Raw genomic sequence first — 20,630 nt, 5'->3', positions numbered from 1 at the left:
TAGTCCCTTACCTTTTACCTGTTTGTGATATGAGTGAGACCTGAGCATAAGTATCAACAAACAGTCTTAGGTCTGTTACCTGTCCTTAAATGTACATGTGCATGCAGATTTTCATGGATACTTCTGATTGCATAAAAATTTTTAATATAAAAATGCTAAAATGCATGTGTTACCTCCCTTGTTAACTTCTTCATTTCTTAACTGAATGTCATTAGAGATACTGGGATCAAGCTTGTGGATGTTTTCTGATCCTGTATGGATCTGGATATACTCTTACAGTAAGGCAGCTACCAGAGGGCTTCAGGGTTGAATGGCAAAAATTACAGCAACTGTAGCTTCACTTATTGCATTCATGTTGAATTAGTGGAAACAGTCATTTGAGATTATCAGTAAAGACCTCAATCCCTCTGTTTCCTCAGCAATACTTGCTCTTCTATCCTGATAGTTAGATGCCCTCCTACTAGTTTTGCAGTTGTTCATGTTGTTTTTTTCTCATGGAAGTCAATAACTGAATGTCTTGTGGGAGGAAAGAAAAGACGGAAGGCAAACCAAAAGTAGTAATTTAGTGAAAAAAACATCCTGCTAGTCTTTATAAAGTTAAGGAAAACTCCAAGACCCAAATCTTACACTAAAGAGATTAAGCTGTTAAACTACATAGGCCAGAATATGAAACTGCATTAGTTTAGGAGTTTGTTTGTGCAGCACAACATGCTGTATGTACTTATTTTTCTTTGGACTTGAGACCCCTGAATTTTCAAATCTGCTTGTAGTTGACTCAACACAAAGATAGTTGGCTACTGTATGTTTGCAGTCTGAGCCAGACTTTCTGTGCTCTCTGTAGCTGTTACTGTGAGTGGGCAGGATTTGCAGATTCATACAAGGCCAAACAATGTCTGTAGGCTTAATTCTAAGCTTATTATTCTCTACAATGTCCTGTTAGCAATGCTCTTTTATAACCTTTAAAACGTGTTTCGTGTATTCAGCTGCAATGCCATGCTATTGTGCTGTTTCTTCTGCTCAGTACTGACTTTCCAGTGAAGCTTATAGGTAAGCATTGAAGCCAGGTCTGTTGAAGGAGTTTGGGGCACTGGCATCTTTTTAAAAACAGATGCAGGGCTTTTCCCAAAGAGGGAAAATGTCTTCTACCTCTCTTCTTCTCCATTGGGAAACATCATACAAAATTCTAGAAAGGCTTCTGGAAGGTAGGGACCAAAGGCTGTCTGCCCGTGTACCCTGTTTGTGCTGAGCATGTTGTGAGGCAGGTTGTGTTGGTGGCCATGCGCTAGCAGAAAGTTGACAAAGGTTGGACAGCAAATGATTGTGTAAAGCGCTGGTCGTTTTACTCATGTGCAGCCCTTTGTAGGTGGTGAGGTGGCAATATGGTCACACGGTCCAAACTTCGTGGCAAGATGATCCAGGCATTGTTTATGGCTATTGAGGAACATGTGCAGTGGAGAAAAGCACCACTGTTGAGCACACTTGCATTCATGTTTCTTAGCAACTTAGGCAACTACACTAAAGTCCCAGTTCTCAGTCTGTGAGGCTGAGCTGGAAGCATGTTTCAGATCCCATCTAGCTGTATCTGCTTATGTTGGCTCTTTGGGAAGCCCTAAATTAGAGCCAGGTCCTGGTGGCATGCTGGGATGGCAGAGAAGTAGCACATTTTGCCAGGGACCCTGGGATTGAGGAGAGACAGTTGATGTCCAAAGCAAGAGGAACAGCTGCAGTTTTAAGATGGCAAAGCAAACCTCTACTGATGGCAGCAACTAAAGAAGCTCTTTGATCAGGGAATAAGCTGAGTTGTGACACTCTGGATTTCAAGGGCATTCAACAGGCACTGCTCTGTGGCAGGAGGCACAACCTGTGCTCCTGCTGTCCCAGGCAAGTGCACACTTATCCCAAAAATGAGAGGAGAGAGATTATGCAGGACCGAATGTGGTTTTCCTCAGTGGAGGTGGTAACTTTTTAAGTAATATAGGAAATGTAAAAAATACTTCAGAATCACAGAATATTCTAAGTTGGAAGGGACCCACAAGGATCACTGAATCCACTCTGGAAACTTAAGTGAATGGCCCATTGTTTTGTTTTTTTTAATAGTACTTCCTTTACTTCCTTGCCCTTCTATTTATTTGTGGTATTTCTGTTCTATCATATAACAGTTTTAAAAATAATCCCCTGAAGTAAATAACATTAATTTTTTTTTTCCTGTTTCCTTACCAATTATTGACTGTTTTTTCAAACTGAATAGAGGTTGGAAAATTAAATAAAGACTTCCAAAATAACAAGCTCCAGAAAATTTTATTTAATTTGTGGGTTCATTCTGTTCGCTCTCTCTCTTCCCCCCTTGTTTTTCTTTTTTTTTTTTTTTTTAAGAAGATCTTTATTAATTTAGTCTCGTAACTTAGTGCCTATATTAAATTAATCTAATAAAAGTCAGGGTCCTCACATAACGTTTCCCAAATGTGAAGCAGCATCTATTACACGAGGCACAATCTTTTTACTGTAAAATGTAAACCCGATATGTAGAATTACAAGCCATTAAAGTGTTTAGTGTATGTTATTTAAGTCAAATGCTTCAGTACAGTCATGCTGGAGGAAAGGAAGGGGCAATGCTAGCATTCAAAAAATCAAAAACGCAAAACCAAGCTTCATGTATCAAAGTGATTTTCATCTATGAAAGTACTCTGAAGTTTGACATTAAACCTTGTAACACTAACAGTCCTTCTATTGATAGTTACCCCCATGATTCTATAAATTTTTTTATGCATAATCCTATAAATATCATATGTAATCATGTAAATGCACAGGCTACACTGAAGTCTGTGTATGGATACAGATGTGCAAGCCAGAAAGTGTTTAAACTAACTATGTCATACGTATGTTGTTTTGTGCTCTAAACCATCGCTGGTATGCAGGGTTTATGAGAGCATTTTTAAACAGCAAGAGCAAAGACTTCCAGCAGCAGTAGCTCAAGGGGCTTTGAGCTGCCAGAGCTTCATGTGGCTCGGCTGTGCCTTCCCCTTGGATGAAGGTCACCCTTTTGTGCAGAGCCCTGAAGTTGCACAAGTCTCATGAGCTGGGGTGGAGCATTTGTCATTCAGGGATTGTGGGTGTTCCTGTTGATTTGTGGATGTGTACATCACAGTGTAATCACATAGTTTATTCCTGCTCTCTCACTGAATTATTTATTATGGACTGAAACGAGGAAGGAGGGGGATTCTTTTGTATTGGCGTAAGCATAGGATTATGTTCATTGTGTGCTTTCAATCACTACATCACTGATCTGTCAATTGGCAGAATACAGTCTGCCTCACATGTAGGATGTTGCAGAGTTCAATTAATTAATGTTTTTAAAGTGCATTGGGACGCTCTGGTGGAAGATGCTTTAGAAGCATGGGGGGAGGATTCTGCTGATTATTTTCACCTATTACCCCAATGTGTCATTGATTGAAATTCAATAGAATAATATAGCCACCCTTATAACAATGTGCAAAAGCAGTATAATACTTTACTAGATTTTCCAAAAAGCTAGAAAAGACGGCTCAATAATACAATACAAAAAGTAATATAATCAGTTTATTTTCTTGTAATTTTTCCCATTGCATTTTTCATCCTTTCTGCTTTAAAAGTTGTTCACTTTGTTGGATTAACAGTAATAACTACAAATTATGGCTTTATGTTGTTACAGTGTGATAATATACTACAGCCATTGTAGAGGTAAGAAACACAGGCTGAGTTGTTATGTACTGCAGGGTAGTGATTTTCTCTAAACTGATTTATGAATAAATAATTCTTGTACTTATTACATGGGACAGGCAGGTTTCAATTTCTGTAACAACACAGCTCAACAAAGGAAAATTGCATGCTAAAGCATAGGGACAAGATGCCTTTGAAGGGGATAAACAGTCACTATCACAAGAGCCTACCCATCTTGGAGGGAAGTCCTGCAATAGTGGCTGATAGAGAAATGGCTTGGTGTCTCAAAAGTGGAGCTTTTATTGGGGGTCTCTTTGAGGTCTTTCACTTGGAGTTGTAAAAGAATTCAGAAGTGTTTGAGTGTTAATGCTAACTTGCGGTTTCTCCTGAGTGTCTGTTGTTTTGGTAAGAGCTGCTGTTTAAAAACACAATGTTTGATCAAAACTACTTGAGTGAATTCACGAGGCAGCAGCAAATGTTGGTCATGTTCTTCAACCAACCTTGTGTTTGCAGTCCACAACTCTCAGGCTGTGACCCTGGGATCCCTGGGATTCAAAGAAACAAATTCTAGGACACCTGACTAACTTTTAACCCTGACAGATTAGCATTTAAAACAAATTACATTAATTCTGCATTTACATTTGCATGAATACTATGAGTATATATTTAAGATGTAATTCAGATATGCTTGTAATTTGTGAAAGGTGAGATTTGGAGTATAGCCATGGTGGGAGCAGGGGGTTATTTGAAAGGAGCCAGTAACAGGGTGAAGCATGTTCTGGTTCTGTTTTTTCTGTTTAGCCACAAATAGAAATTTGGAAAATTTCCAAATGTCATTCATTTCAAGAGTTTGATAATACAGCAGTGATGTATTGGAGAGTACCTGTGGTGCTCCAGTAATTGTTATGGGGCTATCCAGATTAAAAGTTACCTGTGCAGGTGAGTGGGAGATGCAGGACCCATTCCCTTCAGGACTGAGAAGTGTCATAGCTAGACTAGGATATGTATGTTCTAAACCCCAAATGTGACATTCTTAGAACAAGTGTACTGTGTGGCTGTTCTTTCCATTAGCAATGACAAATGAGTTTCTACCCATACAGATAAATAATTTTTATGGGACAGTGTGAACTACATGATAATGAAAAGGGTTTGCCAACTTAGCTGTGGTTTTTTTCCTAGAAAGCAACTTTCTGCATTTTGTCATTTTATGCTCCTGATCAAAGTAGTTATTCTGGAAGTCTGCTTTAGCCCCAGCCTTGCATCCATTTAGTTCACATCTCAGTAGGGTGATATCCTAGGAATAATCCCAGGGCTTTAGGTGCATCATTTTTTCAGGTGATAGAATAAAGCTCGTGAGGATCATGTGATGATTTCTGCTGAATATAGAATAGGTCAGCAGTGATATAACAGGGCAAGGCTTCTGTTCAGTATAGTGTTCTGCTCTCCCTCGTGTAGTTATTGCTTTCTTCTCCAAAGGATCTGCTTTTTGAATGGGAGTCAATTGGAAACATGCTGGCAGGGTAGCACATCATTGGCCTAAGTGGAGCAACAACAGTAAATTGCAGTGATTGTTCTGTACAAACCTGACACTCAAGCTCACAGAAGTTTGCCACTGGTGTATTCTGCCCTTCCTGTGGGTAAAGGGAGTTACACACATTTTACACCAAGTTACTCTGTCTTTTTTCCATGTCTGCATTTTGATGAAGCTGAGGTTTAAAGTTAATAAAAGACCTGACTATAGGACTTACTAGTCAAGAACCAACAACCAGTGTAGAGAATCTCTTCTAAAATAGGTTTTGAAAAAAATAATCTTTTGAGAAAACTGATGTCTTTATTGTCTTCAATTACCTAACTGGCCTGGGCTGCATTCAGTTGTTTCTTGGTGAGTTGAGAGCTGTTCCAGCGTATGGCCATTTCTTGAGTGTATGCAAGCATTAAAATCTGTTAGCTTTTCCTTCAAAAAACTTAGATAGGAAAAAAGGCCCAATAGATACAAGAAAGAGAACCAGATTTGTTAACAGGAGGGATTTAGGACCTCAAGGGAGACATGTTTTTTGGATTTCCTGAGTGTTCTAATCTGCTCTGCATTATCCACACATAATTTTGAGAAGGTCTGGAGCTGACAGAGAATTGATACTCCCAGAGCAGTATTACTGCGTTATTATTCATTAATAACACAGTGACCTTTGCTCATTCCTGTCCCCTGTCCCAGGTGTCAGTTGTAATAGGGTAAAAGCTCAGCCAGGCTGGTTAAAGTGATTTCTTTAAAGGCCTTAGCTGTACCATTTGAAGTCAGTGAGAAGAACAGTAAAAAATGTCTATGTGGAAGTGACCCCTTGCTACCAGGCTGTTTCCATCTTGGGGTTGCTGTTATGCTAGAAACACCCAGTCTGGATAAGAAGGGACCTTTTTACGGGGAAAGTTTTGGTCCGCTCAGTTTTTACTGAGTGGTCATTCAGAGATGACTTAGTGTGCAGAGAGCACATTTGCTCATCAAGCTGGCATCATCTTCACAAACATAGCCCAAGAGTTGCCCTAAGTACAGTGTTAGTGCCATGAAATAAGCACCTGTGAAGTCTGCTGAGGAGCTGAATGGAAACCATGGCTTCTGGCTATCATTTGGACCAGCTTAATGTGCTCTGGAAAAAAATATTTCACACGTCATATCACACCGGCTGAAAAAATAGCGTGCATCAGCAGTGCTGTAACACAGAGTAAAGGACTCTCAGCAGGTGTTAACGTGCAGAGGCACTGAGCATTATGGTAACACCTGTGTTTGTTTAAATCCAGCCAAAACAATTTCCTCTCCAGTTGTAGTGGAGTATTATAAAAAAAAATAAAAAAAATCTCCCTAACTTCCAGTAGTAGCAGACATTCCTGTAAAACAATTTGCATAGTATTTACCATGGTGCATTCTGGCTGCACCGTTTTGTTTTTTTTTAAACCCTTTTAGTCTGGAGACACCTTTAGTAACTCCAGTGCTTCCCGACCATCTCTTTGTCCTTTGCCAGCATTTGCCAGGCCCGAGCAGTTGCAGATGGTGTACTCTCTAAATGCTTTCCTTAATTGAATGAAAAATAAAGCCTCTTGTAAAATATTACCAATTTAGATGTGACTTATGGGGCACATATGATGCTTATTTTTTCAATTACATGAAAACTTGGCGAGGTTAAACATAGGAAGCCAAGTGTTCTGTGAAGCCAGTATAGATTTCTGGATTTTGAGGTGATTTTGCTTTAAATTGTTATATAACAGGAGGAGGTGAAGGAAGTCAGCAGCTAAATTGTGTTTTTCCAGCATGTATTTTACTCAGTGGACCCTTGATGCTCATTTCATGACTAATATATACTGTACTGTATGCATTTCTTGTTGTCACCAGAGATAACATTAAGTAAACTATCCCCTTAAGAAAAACAGCTTTTCTTGGCAAGTGGAATATGACTCAAGGAGCCAGCACTGGAGACATACGGTGCTGTGAATGAGTGCTGTGTGTTACTCTACTGGATCTGAGTCCAGGCACTATTTATACTGCAGCATATTCAGCACCAGATTGTTAAATTTTAATACTGAAACAGTGCATCATTGAAATGTTTTTGTTCTGTTTATGTCCCATTTTCAAGCATTGGATACCAAGCAACACTTACTAACTTTTTGTTTCGTTTGGACAATATCATTCATTGCCAAAAGCTTTCTAATCTGCTCTTGAAGTATTAGCCTGTCTGTACCAGTATGTTACAGTGAATTGTGCCACTGAGGATGAACTAGGTCACTTCCAGCTTCTTTCAGTATTTGGTGACAGAATGCCTTGCAAAGCAGTACATCAGTGGTAAATGCAAAGATATATGTGCTACAGAAAAGGAGTTGAACTAAAATGATTTCCTCTTCAATCTGTGTAGGAATGGAGAAAAAGACTCTGTAGCAGGTACTTCATGGGCTCCTGGTGTGATGTTATTGTCTCTGTGAGAAACTTTGTTTCACTGTTTCTATGTGGTGTTTTTTTGATGATAATTTTTGGGAGATCAGGATAAGGGGTTTTTGTCATTTACTACTGTTCAGCTAGGTCCAGAGCTGGTAAAGAGCTGGGAGTAGAAAGTGAGGAGGAGACGATTGAAGTTTCTTGGCATCACAACATCCTTCCAGATAGCCAAGAGGAGTTCTTGGCGTTCCTGTTATCTCAGAAGAAGTAGTCTTCTCATGTATTAGTGTATTGCTTTTTTTCTGGCAGTTGAGTTTATGGATGTCTTTTCAAAGATCAAACAGTATATAAAGAAACCTCAGAAGGCATCAGTTTGAAGGGAACACTGGTGTCTTGTAGGGCTGAGCTGAGGAAAGTTAAGTGAGCAGAGCAGTGGGGCAATGGGAACGCAATGAAGGAGGGAATAAAAGCGTAGTGGCAATAGTGCAGAACAAGGCTGAACTGCTTTGCTGTCATGTAAGATGGCACTGTGGCTTTCTTTGTTTGGTGTCTTCCTGGAAGTTATTCCTCAGATTAGTCATTGTTTTTTGTGTGGGTGGGCCCTCTGCAATTGTCTGAACAGAAATAATACCTCTGCACCAAATGGTTTACCATCCAAGTTTACAGTCTTTGTGACAAGCTCATCCAGAAGAGGTGATGATCCCTATTAAAGAATGAACAGAAGTAGAAATAGAACTTACAGCATTCTCCCCCGCCTCCAAAAAGCTATTTTGGATCTGTGGTCAGCAACTTGCAGTTGTTTGGTTCTTTTATTTTTGCCTCCACAAAGAAAAGCAACCATCTGCATAGTGCAACTTGTATCTGGGAGTGAACTCTTCCTATTTAGTGGGTTTCCAGTGGCATCCATCCACTGGGAATCTACCATGCTTAGACTGTAACAGTGCTGAAAGCCTACGCTAGGAATTTTCCTGTTCAAGTTAAAAGTAATGCATTTATTTACTGAAAAGTTTTTGTAGGCTGCAAAATCAGGACTAGAGAGTACTTAGAGCTTATTCTATCTTTAAGAACTAGGCTTTAGAGCTATGATGAAAGATGGGAAGGAAGTCTCCTGTATTTCCTTGAAATAATTTAAGAGTCAGGAACATGTCAGCAACTGTCTGCTAAATATTTTGAATCTGTTCCTGCTCTTCCCCAGTGTTTGCCTCAGGAGTCAGTAGAATACGTCTTTCTAGGCAAGACTGCAATAAAACTCAAGGCAGATCTTGGGAGCGATCAACCTTGCTGAGGGGTTTAATAAATGGCTGATAAAATATAAAGTATGGATTTTTTTGTTTTCTTTTCAGGAATAATCAAGCTTGGGAGGTGGAATCCCCTCCCTCTCAGTTATGTGACTGATGCACCAGATGCGACAGTAGCCGACATGCTACAAGATGTCTATCATGTTGTGACATTGAAAATCCAATTACAAAGGTGGGTGTTTCTGAACATCTGTCCTTCCCTATTCTCTGAGCTGCTCTGTTGGTTACAGCATTACTACAGAGATTAGCACATCCTGTCTTCATTAATTTCTGGGCTTTTGATGGAATGAAAAGAAAATGACTAGAAGGGTGGGTCACCTGGCAGCTTTTTGGTGCATGTTCCAACTGATATTGTATGTTTTGTGAAGTAGCAATATGGTAACAGAGAGAGAAAAGGCAGGAACCCAATCAAATAAAGATATGGGGCTTTTAGAGACAGACCTTTCCAGAGTCCAAAATTTAATAGATTCTTAAGTTTTAATTTCATCAAATAATAAAGTCCTTGCCTTTTTCTAGGGGCTGCAGGATGTGAAAATCCAGGTCTTCTGCAGCCAGTTTGTAGAGGAGGGGAGCTTTTTTTTTTTTTTTTCCCTTTTCTCCAGTGGTCTTTACAGCAAACAGAAGACAAGGAAGGAAAGTGTCACTGCAGCTCCATTTGGCATTTGGAAAATATTTTCCTTCCCTGAGGGCTAGTTCTGATTAGCAAAGCAAAAGCTCCCAACACTTATTTATCCTCCTTTCCTCCCACTATTTCCTCTATTTTTCTTCTTCTTTGTCTCTATTGGCCTTCTAAAGAGTCCTCAAAGGTAAGGTCCCTGGCAGTGCATGGCATAGTCCAGAGCTGCAGATAAGTCTGCATTGCACAGCCTTCTGTAGCTGTATGGCCAGAACGTGACAGAGGAAAGAGGAAAAAATAACACATTCTGCAATAACTTGCTGACAATTCTTTGAATCTTTGGCTTGAGCAGAAGAGAGGCCCACAGGGATATGTGCACAGGGGTGGTGACAGGTACATACCCTCCAACTGTACAGTTCAATTTAGAATTTGGAAGTAGTTGATGCCTCACTGACATTAAACTTCCAAACAGCAACATTTCTTTCTTGTTGAATCTCTGATGGTGCTTGGGTTTTCTGATTTCCATGAACAGGTCTTTCCTTGGTTGTATACACCATTAAAATTTTTCAGCTGGGCTACATCTCTGCTATGTAGTTGTAAAAAAGTGTCTAGACCCTATAGCTGCTATAAAGTGAGTGTAATAATTCATTTCCTCAGAAGTGTGAGCTACCGGGAGTTCATGTACTCTATTGTTAAATCTGTATTAGCAAAGAGTATGAACCTGAGATTAAGATCTCATTCTTTATTTTCCAAGTTCCTGGATGCTACATAAATAAAAGATGGTCTGTGACTGAGATAAAGATGATCACTGACTAGTGGAATTCCTCAAGCACAACTGAAGGTTCAACTCTGAGGGCAAAGCCAGGCTGTAAGGGCAGAAGGCAGAGCCACCTTCTGGGGCCATTGGAGAGCATGCATTAAGGCTTTGCAGCAGAAATGACAGGGACAATTTCTCTCCCACTTTTTTGATGTGCTTCTTGGGTCTGTCCCCATGCATGTAGACACAAACCATAATAAACTTGTTAAATTAGAAGAGGCATAAGTCATGTGAAGACGAAAGCTTCACTACATACGCAGTTCTTGTAGAAGGAAAGTGAGGATGAACTGCAAGTGACAGATGTTGGGGATATGGCTTAGTGTGTTTCTGAAAGGCTCTTGGATACTTCAGTGATAGGGGCAGTATAAGAAACTACAAAATGAAACTAATTTTTCAAGTCTTGCCTCCACAAAGTGAAGGTCCTCACTGTTCGGCGACTTTGTTAGTGGCAGTGCAGCATATACGTTTATTTTTCTACCCCAGCAGGAGTATCTTTGTTGGAGATGATGGCTTTACTCAGCCATCACTGTGGCTCACTTTATGCAGTTTCTTTGCTCTCCATCAGGCCCCAGCAGGAATGGTTATGCACACATATGCCATAGGAGAATCAGCAGCTGCATGTTGAACTGCACATCTTTTGGTAATTGTGCTTGGTGGGAGAGGGATAGAAGGGACAAACACCTTGATGGGCTGGCCAAGCAGGAGACTTCAGGGTTGTGCTTGTTGCTTAAAGTTCTATAGCGCTTGCACACAAAAAGTAAGTATCTCTGAAGGTGATGTTTCTATCTGCTTTTTGCTTTCTGTTTTAACAGTTGTTCAAAGTTGGAAGACTTGCCAGCAGAGCAGTGGAACCATGCCACAGTTCGCAATGCCTTAAAGGAACTGCTCAAAGAGATGAATCAGAGCACATTAGCCAAAGAATGCCCTCTCTCACAGGTCAGTGCTTTCAGCAGGCTTAGGGAAAGAAAGATTTCCAGGAACTAAAGCTCATATTTGTTTTGTGAAGAACATATACTAAACAATTCCATAAATATCAAATAAATTTCTTGATTTCTTCAGAAAGGAGAAATTCTAATTAATATGTTAAAAAGTATCTTTACACCATGTTTTCTTTGTGGGTTGCCAGATAAAAATTATAAATTAATTGTTTGGTTTTTCATAGAGATGTAAATCCTTTATTTAGATTTTTATCTGAACCTATTGCAATAGGACTGAGGATTCTCAAATGCAAGATTCAAGTGGCTTCTTCCCACTAGCAGAGGTTTGCCTTCCCCCCTAACCCGTGGGTAGCTCTCACCAGCCTGCAACCATGATAAAAAAGTATGCAGTTTTAACAATTGTGCCCCAATTTCTAGGAAACAGCAACAAAAATGTATATGTAATCATGTTAAAAAAAGAACAAAAACTCAGCCTCATTCTCCGTGACTGCAGTGATGTCATGTCTAAGACACAGGTTCCTACAGATGTCACGAGCTCTATTTGTACTTCAGATTGTCATAATGAGACATTAATAAAATTTTTATGACTTACTTCTCCTTGCCTCTCAGAAGAAACAGATTAGCACTTTAGCACGCAGACCAGGTAACTTTGCTAGGCATGAAAAATATACTGCCTTCAAAAATGTGTGCTAGAATCAGGTTAATCTGTCCATTGTATCTTTTAAAAGTCAAAACATGGGTAATTCCTGCTTCCTAAAAATCCATTGCTTTGCTTGTTCATAGCCAACATTTTTTCTCCTGTGATTGTCTGTCTCCCATTGCACTGTATGTTCATCCTGCAATTCATAATCCAAAGCCTCCATGAACCAAGACAATAATTTTTATTTACTACAAATTTGCCTTGCTGTGTTATGGTTACAACTCCAGAGAAAGCACAGAGGTGAAATACAGAGCTGGTAGGAATCACATTCTTGACCTTCTTTAGCCATGTGGGATCTACAGAAATAACAGGAATGGAAAGGTTTTGTAAGGAAAAGCCAAAAGGGAACTTGCTGATTTAGTAAAGGAGTAACAGTCACTGTAGATACGTGAAGTGTGGAATACACATTGAATAGGAAAGTGTTTTCCTTTTCACACAGTTTAAGTGTAATTTCTTTAAATAGAATTATCTGTGGAATCTGGTCAGCTAATGATGATTGCAGCATATGGTTGTCTCTGCCCAGTCTTCTTCAATATCCAACATAACTAAACTATGCATCATTTCATGTGCAAAATTCATTTGTTGTCTGGGTCTGTTTCCTCCCACTTCAGTTTCAAAGCCTACCAGGTGGAAACGCTGCAGTTGGTTTACTCCTTCTATAGCCTCAGTCTGACATATATTTACAAAATTACTGATGGCAGAAGTGTAGCAGCCAACTCTTTGCTCCAGTATTTATTTATTGAGCAAAGCTAAGAGATCTTTCTGTAGGAAATGGAGCTTGCTTACTTTTAAGCACAGGTATAAATGACCTTGGGTAGCGATTAACCCTTGAACTGAGACTGCAGAATGCAGCTTGTATCATTATTATTATTGCCATAAAAAGTTTCAGTCTCTTTTGGTTTAGTGCACAAAATGCAGGAGATACAATGGAAGGTTGTATAGAAGCTGTCTATTACCATCATCTGAATATGCCTCTAATACAATTCCTTCTCCCAAATCAGTTTTAAAAAAATATCGTGCCAAATGTGAAATGTCATTACAACCCCCTTGTGGTTAATATATTATTGACAGCAGCAAATTGCAGAGTGGTCTCATAGGAGTCAAACTGCAGAGTAAATGCTGCTGTTTATTAATGTGTTCACAGTGCCTCAAGTACAGGAGTGGAGAGGGGCAGCACAGGGAGCTCCCACTCCCACCAGCAATGGGGCTCCGTCTCTGGTTCTCCATGCCCGAGCTCTCCAGGCAGCCCAGATGGGGATTCTGATTGCTGCTAATGGGAAATGTAATCATTCACTTTGATTTAAAATTGTTCTGTTTTTTTTCTGCTAGATGTATTATATGTCTTCAGCTTAGCTACCCTTAGCATACAGCTCCTGTTCAAACAAATAAGTCCCAGTTAACTGAGCCGGGGAGAAGGAGGGTAGGTGGGGGGAGCATATGTGGTAGAAAGAAATCCAATTATTTCAGTATTTCCATTTTTTCTTAGAGATCTCTGTCTTTCCTGTGTCATACAATTCATTTCAGCCCTGACCATGCATTTTGTCTCTTTGCTGAAGCAAGCTTTCTTGGGATTGTGAGTGTGTCCTATGTTTTTCTCCTTGAACTTAATGCACCAGATTTTCTTTGTGTGGATATTTCTTAGCTCCTGGTCTAAGTAGTTTTCATTCCACATGGCTGTCATGGCCACACACACACACCAATCATATCTGCTGCTTTATTCCTTCCTTAAAGATTTTTCCAGAAATATTATGCATTATTTAGAAATTTACAACTAGTGAGTGATTTTTTTAACCCCCACTCTCTTTTAAATGGATATTTCCTTTCTGCAGACATACCAAGATTCCTAGCAGAAATACCCCTAGTGTTCCTTTACATATAATAGTGAGGATATGTGGTTTGAAAGTTGTTATAGCTCTTTCCCCTGCAGAAGAGAATCTGTCCAGAGATTTTTTTCACCAATGTTTGATTTACTGTTTGATTTTACTATTTAGGTTAAGCTTTTCTTTCTCAAATAAAGGTTAATATTCTGTGATATTTAATAGCTCCATGATTTCAGTAACGTTGATTTCTTGTAGAACTAGATGATTTGTAGAAGGAAACCCCCTCCCATCTCCCCCTCTCCAAAAAATTAAGAGAACCAAATTGATACATAGACAGAATTCAAAAATTTCCCCACCCTTCCTTAGTGAATGGAAATTTAACTGAAATGATGCAAAAAAAAACCCAGCTTAGCTCAACTTTGAACAAAAACCTTCTCCAGCAGAGGCTATCGCCATGTCTGGCTTTCAGAATTCTATTGCTTGTTAAAATGCTGTAGAGCAAGGGAAGATTTATGGGCAGAGAGTTGCTGCTGACTGCCACAATGCTAGGTTTATGTCTCAAAATATTGATTTTAATTAGAAAATTGAATCTCAGTTTTAGAAATTGAAGCAGCTACTTAACAAGGCTCTTACTTCATAGCCTTCAAACTCTACTGCAGTGCACCATAGCACCCTTTGAGTGGAAAAGGTAGAGTGAAAAGGCAGAAGAGCATGTTTAGCAAAAGTGGAATTACCTGTTGAAGACTGAAAGCTATCTGTATCTCCCAGTTATTTTAAATCTCTCAAGTTTTGCTCACATTGTTTAAGTTCCTAAAACTCAAGCATTAGGAACAGACAGAATCCTATGACACTGCAGTGAATGGGACAGGGCAGACAATCCTGCAGAGGCTGGATAAATCTGGAAGAGGTCAGGGATGAGTTTGTTTTAAAGGCATTGTTAAATTCAGTGAGCCAGTGCATAAGCCTCTTAGGTTTTCGGATATGGCCAAGAGACTGCAGGAGCCTGCAGGCCAGAGCTTGAAGCCATGGTTTGATCTCTGAGATCATCCCTGCTCTCCTCTTGGTGCAGAAGTCGCACAAGGTGCCAGGGCTATCTCTGAGCTTTGATGTAAGTGCAGGAGGAGGGCATGAGGAAAATGAAATACAGTTTGTGGAGAGGGTGCACTGGCTCCTATGTGTTGGTGCTGTTGGATTGCATTTCCTTGCTGACAGTGTGCACATGCTGGGAACGATTTGACCCTGGAAGGGTTCAGAAAGGGGAAGAGGAGAGCAAAATATTGTTAAAAGGATTCATCCTGTGTAGCATGGAGGAAGAGAAGAGAAAAACAGAATGAAAGAGCTACCAGTGATGAAGCTGTTTGCCACCCTATGGGCAGAAAGCACCCCAGATATAAAATGTCCTTTTTATTGGATTTTAAAAGGTGCTGGAAAATACCAGTCTGAAGCTATCTCTTCAGTCAGCTTGTGTGGAGTTGCTTAGGGGGAATTTGCAGAGTAGGGAGGGGGTGCCGGTTAGGCAAGGGGTGCTGATATTTCAGTTTTGTTGAGCTTTCTTGTGGGTTTTGACTGCTCTGTGTTGTAGTATGTGTAGTTCCCTGTGCTCTGAATGGCATTGCTAATTTCTCTTCTAGGTGATTTTTCACACAAGGGCTACTCACACGTTTCTATAAATTATATTAATTTAACTTATTTGCCTAACTGTTGTTCTGCAGCAAGTAGCACGGATGTTCTCCAATTCTTGGCTGTGCGGTCTTGCTGCATTTGGAAGCAGAACAGAGACATCTGAAAAGCATTATTTGGATTATGCATGCTGCAGCATCTAATCTTACCTTTAGGATCTGGTTCCTAAATTGTGCTTGGTGCGGTGAGCATGTGTGCCCCAGCACGGCACTGCCTGTTGTTACGCAATTAAAGTTTAGCTATTGCAATATCACAAGTACAAAGCAAAGTAGAACTTTCCTTCCAGCCTGAGCTGCAGGTCTCAGTGTATGTTAGTACTCAATTTTTTTACATAATTTTGCAAAATAGTTATTATTATTTTGTGATTTTATTCATGGCTGGGCATATAGACTGGAGAATAAAACCAAATTTTTGTACTCATCAGACGGTTCTTCTGGGTTTAAAGTCCCAAATGGATGATTATTATGCACTCACATGTCATTTGCTTTTCCTGGAAAAGATGTCTAATTGTGGAAGATATTTAAAATCACTTTTTATTTTTCTTTCTATCCTTCCAGAGTATGATTTCATCCATTGTAAATAGTACATACTATGCCAATGTGTCAGCAACCAAGTGCCAGGAGTTTGGGAGATGGTACAAAAAGTACAAGAAGATTAAAGGTAAATTTATTTTTTTTTTGTTGCTTTCCAAGTTCTTGAAATTCTGCTGACAGTTTGAGATTATTTGCTTTAAATAAAAGTAATAATAAGCAATAATAATATTTGTGAATTTGTCTACAAAGAGGATACAGACGCAGCACATTTGAAATGAAATTTGATACTTTACAAACAAGGCTGGCATGAAAACACAGGACACAAAACATGCTTAAAATATCCCATTTAACTGTGCTGAAAGATCAACTGTGTTTTGAATTAAGTGAAAACATTTTGGAAAGAAAATGTTGTAGTATCTCAGGATTTAAAAGTTAAATTGCTGTGTAAGTTGTCTTAGTTTCATTTTGCTCCTGAAAGCTAAAAACTTTTTTAAAGTTCTAGACTTTTTAAGTTACATGTGCCCTTGTTCTCTATTTTCACTACTTCAAAGTACTGGCATTCCTGCTGTATTTTATCCTGTGGAATGTGGATACAGAGGATTTAATACTGGATGTTGGGAGACACTTGTAAGTAAGGTGCTGCACCCACTGATGTTAAGACAAAGGAGCCCATTGTTCGTATTTTTTCTGTAATGAAATTGTATTAGTAGGTCTGCAGTGCCTGAGGCAGTAAAATTATTCTAAATAAGTTCATCCCATTCTCACCACTGACTGTCTGATCACCTGTCAGTGGTGCACAAAATGATGTGACAAGCATCTATCACCTGTGGTTTGTTTTCTTATTTTCCCTTTTCTTTGACAAGGAGCTTAGGTGTGCACTGGACTATTTGTTTTAGTGTGGTTTTGTTTTTTTCTTTAAACACTTGTGCTTTAAATACTCATGAGCTAAAGGATAGTCAAAAACTTTTTCATAATTCCACCTGACTCCTCCTCCTCAAATACCCATCACCCTTAGAGATTAGTGGTATCCTGGGAGAGGTTTTTCTCTCTCTTACACCACTGAAAGGAAGATTCATTGTCTGAAAGAAGGCATAGACTGTTACTGTCGTTTCTGTGATCCTTTCAGTAGCCAGGAAAATCATAACCGAATTCACAAACACTATGAAGAAATGGAGTAATGTCATCTCCTTCCTGAGAAACCATTGTATTTTTAGTTGTGTGAAGATTAGCACCTTTCAAAAAGAGTGTGCTGTCTTTTTCTCATAAAAGACTGGCAAACATAAGCTATGAAAGGTTGCTTGTTTTGTTTCCTTAGGACAGACTAGATATCTGCATAATAATATCATAAAAACTCTGCTGCTTGAGTTAGGAACACATGAAACAAAATTGTGTGAAACATCAGAACAAGTTCTGAGGCATCTGTTTTTTCTCTGCACATCTGGCTTGTACAGAGCATACCTGTAAGACACTCATACCTCGGCTCTGAGATGATTAGATTTTCACCAGGGGAAAAAAGAAATAATGTTCTATGGTGAAATTATTTGTCTAGAAGCAAAATCCAGGCAGGATTGCCATAACAATGCAGGCAAGGAAATGGAGATGTTCCTTTTCACCTACTAAAATGGCTAGAAGTAGAAATGTTGATTGGAAATTTTAGTATGTGGTTACCCTCATGCCGAATAAACTAGATATTTTCTTTTCTCTCTAAATTGCCATTGTGTGACTCAGAAGTGTTTCTTTTCTCTAAATGCTGTCTCTTAATAACAGAATTTTATTCAAAGTGCTTTAACCTCTTGGTTAAAAAGCAATCAAAGGTATCAAACAGCTTCGAGGTCATCACCATTTGCTTTTACTTGCTGTTCTGGGAGAACAGAAACAGGCGCTTTTTTTCATTTTCTTTTTTCAAAACTGGGCAAGGGTGCCAGTTGCAGAGGCACTGGAAACCCTTAACTGTAGTGTTCTTAACTGTAGAGATACTACTACAGCTTCTGAGTATTTCTAGCACACGGTCATCTTCCACTTTCTTCCATTCTTAGAGCTTATGCTTTTACTTTTTTTTTTTTTTACTTAGTAAGTGCACAGTTATATTGTTAAGTGCAGTAAAAGTAGAATGAAACCTCAATCAAAAGGTCAAGGATCCAAACCCGAAGAGTTTGCCAGATAACTCTGTATCTGTGCTCTTCAGAGACACAGCCAGTCGTTGCTGTTTGGAAGTTTATGTGTGTGTTAGTAGGAGGAAAAAAAGGAAGGTTAAGGTATGTGTGAAGTAAACACAAGCTGCTATAAAGCAGTTCAAGTAGTGTTGATTCATCAACTATATGAGTGGGAGAGAAAACAAAGAGTCTGTGGCAGGTACAGTGGTGCATGGAGAATAAACAGTCATGCAACTTCAGACCAGTAATCTTAACTGCCTGCAAACAGGAGGACTTCGGCACTTCTTTAGGTGGTTTCAATTTCTCATCATCTCTCATTTCATGTTTTGTTTCTTTTCTGTAGCCAGATAGTCCTGCAGGACAGCTCAGTTAGTGTGCAAAATCAGTGATTCAAGTTACATGCATCAGTCACTGCATACTCCTTTAGTAATATTTTAAAAACAGGCTTCCATGAAGGTGAATGGATGATGCAGTGATTTGTTTTTTGGGCTGTAGCTGGATAGATTAGGTAAAACTATGATTTAGAGTCCTTAGATCCAGCACCCATATCCTTGTGTAACTCTAGAGCTGGTTACTAGAAAGTAAAAGCAAAAAACAATTCACATGAGCTGTGGTAAATACAAAATAGGAAGGGGCTTCAAAATAACTTTATTGGTGTTGCAAACTAAATTCAGCCTACAGTGTTAAATGTGTTTCCTATTATCTGCTAATGTCTGTTTTAATAAAACAGTGGGAACTAAATGGTTCCGTCTTAATCAAAACCATGATTTCCTAAACACAAGCTATGTGATTCTGTTACAAATTGCCACATATAGATGTACTAGGTCAAAATTTTTTTCTTTAGAAATAGAAATAAATAAACAGTAAATTAATTATACTCCTTGGAAGATCAAAGTAATTGCAACCAAAGACAGAGAGAAATAAAAAGTTCTCTGGAAAAAAAAGAAAAAGAAGAAAAGCATCAGGTTGCTGAGTGCATAATTAATGTTTAAATAACATAAGAAAGTGAACAATCAATAACTTGATATCATTAGCAACAGATGTAAAAGCTGTACACAAATGGAATTGTATCAAATCTCAAGTAAACATTCTCAGTGTGCATTCTGTTGAACTCACCGAAAAGACAGCTAAACTACTTATGCTCATAATTCTAAAACAGTTTTCAGTTAGTTCAGCTCAGCAAGGCAATTTTGTCTTGTGTCAGATGATGCTAGAATAAAATTCCACTTGAATTCTTTTATCCCACCCTGCCCCATCCCCTCAAGGTTTTAAGATGTTCACAGTTTACTCAGCAGCATGAGAGTTGGTGTACAGCCAGATTTGGGAATTGGCAGGTGTGAGGATGGAGGCTTTTTGTCTCCTCCTCCCTAGGTCTGCTACTTGGGATGTATGTGAAGACATGAGGGAGATTATAATGGGATGTCCACTCTTTCCAGTCTCTTTGGGATACACATATGTATCTGAAGGAAAGCTTATATTTAAAGAATTATAATGGAATGTGTACGGTGGTTGGGAAACAAAAAGCTTGACAGTTCTGCTGAGGACTTCTTGCCCTCCTTGGTGTCTCTAATCACTTGAGGTGGTAATTAAGCTATTTAGTATGTGTTGTAATTTTGTTCAAAATATGCACCATGAATTAATTACTATATGAAGCCTCTTGTTTCCTTTTTTATTTACTTTTTTCTTTTTGTCTTTGAGGGATGTGAGGCCTTTTAGTACAAAGTTGTGCATACATGACAAGGCTTAATTATGTTTAAACCTGCCTCAAGGAAGAATCAGAGATCCCCTTTTTTTTATTAAAGAATACATCCTAATCAATGACAGCTACAGACCAATGGCTTGTTCCAGTGTTTCCAAACTGCTTTTCTCCTGTGCAGTCCCACAGGGATACTTCTCTCAATCTGAGAAATGCTTGTCTGATTTCTCTAGAAGCTGAACTTGCTGAGGCTGGGATAAGGCATTCATCATTGTTGAAATGCAGGATTTTAATAATTGCTTGGAAGGTTTGCATTGATTTTAAATTTGATTAACAAGTAGATACAGGAATAAAAACAACACTTTGTAAGTAACTATATATATGTATATTTATAAGTATGTATGGAGAGAGAGATTTCAGGACTTAACCATGCAATTCAGGTAATTGTCAAGAGATCAAACTCGTACCAGTTACCTACTTGAATCCCAGTGTTTTGGCTTTGTAGCATTTAGAATATTTTTTAGCTCTCTTTCTCAATAGATATTTCACTTCTAAGTGTTATGCTTTCTATTTTTATCAGAAGGACTATCACTTTTTCAGAATTCTTTCTCAACTGAAAATCTTAACTGGTGTGAATATTTTCTTTTTGCTTGATGACACAACTTAGCTCGGTGGGAGGAAGTTAGGAAAGCAGCGGGAAGAAACAAATACATTGTGGACTTAAAAATAAAAAGACATACTTTTTTTGTCTGCTTATGAAGAACATG

General features: G+C 38.9%; 1 protein-coding gene across 1 annotated transcript in view; it reads left to right on the top strand.

Annotated features, from left to right (window-relative positions):
* The window catches only part of SATB2 (SATB homeobox 2), a 128,428-nt gene that overhangs the window by 46,181 nt on the left and 61,617 nt on the right, over positions 1 to 20,630 (top strand). Inside the window, exons 4-6 of the mRNA XM_033065385.2 lie at positions 8,956 to 9,082; positions 11,156 to 11,279; positions 16,039 to 16,141. Coding sequence (XP_032921276.1) covers positions 8,956 to 9,082; positions 11,156 to 11,279; positions 16,039 to 16,141 — 354 coding nt within the window. The remainder of the gene's footprint in view (positions 1 to 8,955; positions 9,083 to 11,155; positions 11,280 to 16,038; positions 16,142 to 20,630) is intronic.

This window comes from Catharus ustulatus, chromosome 7, assembly GCF_009819885.2.
Source record: "Catharus ustulatus isolate bCatUst1 chromosome 7, bCatUst1.pri.v2, whole genome shotgun sequence".
Classification (NCBI taxonomy): domain Eukaryota; kingdom Metazoa; phylum Chordata; class Aves; order Passeriformes; family Turdidae; genus Catharus; species Catharus ustulatus.
Note: the sequence above shows the minus strand (reverse complement) of the source record. Positions and strands in the feature narration are given on the sequence as shown.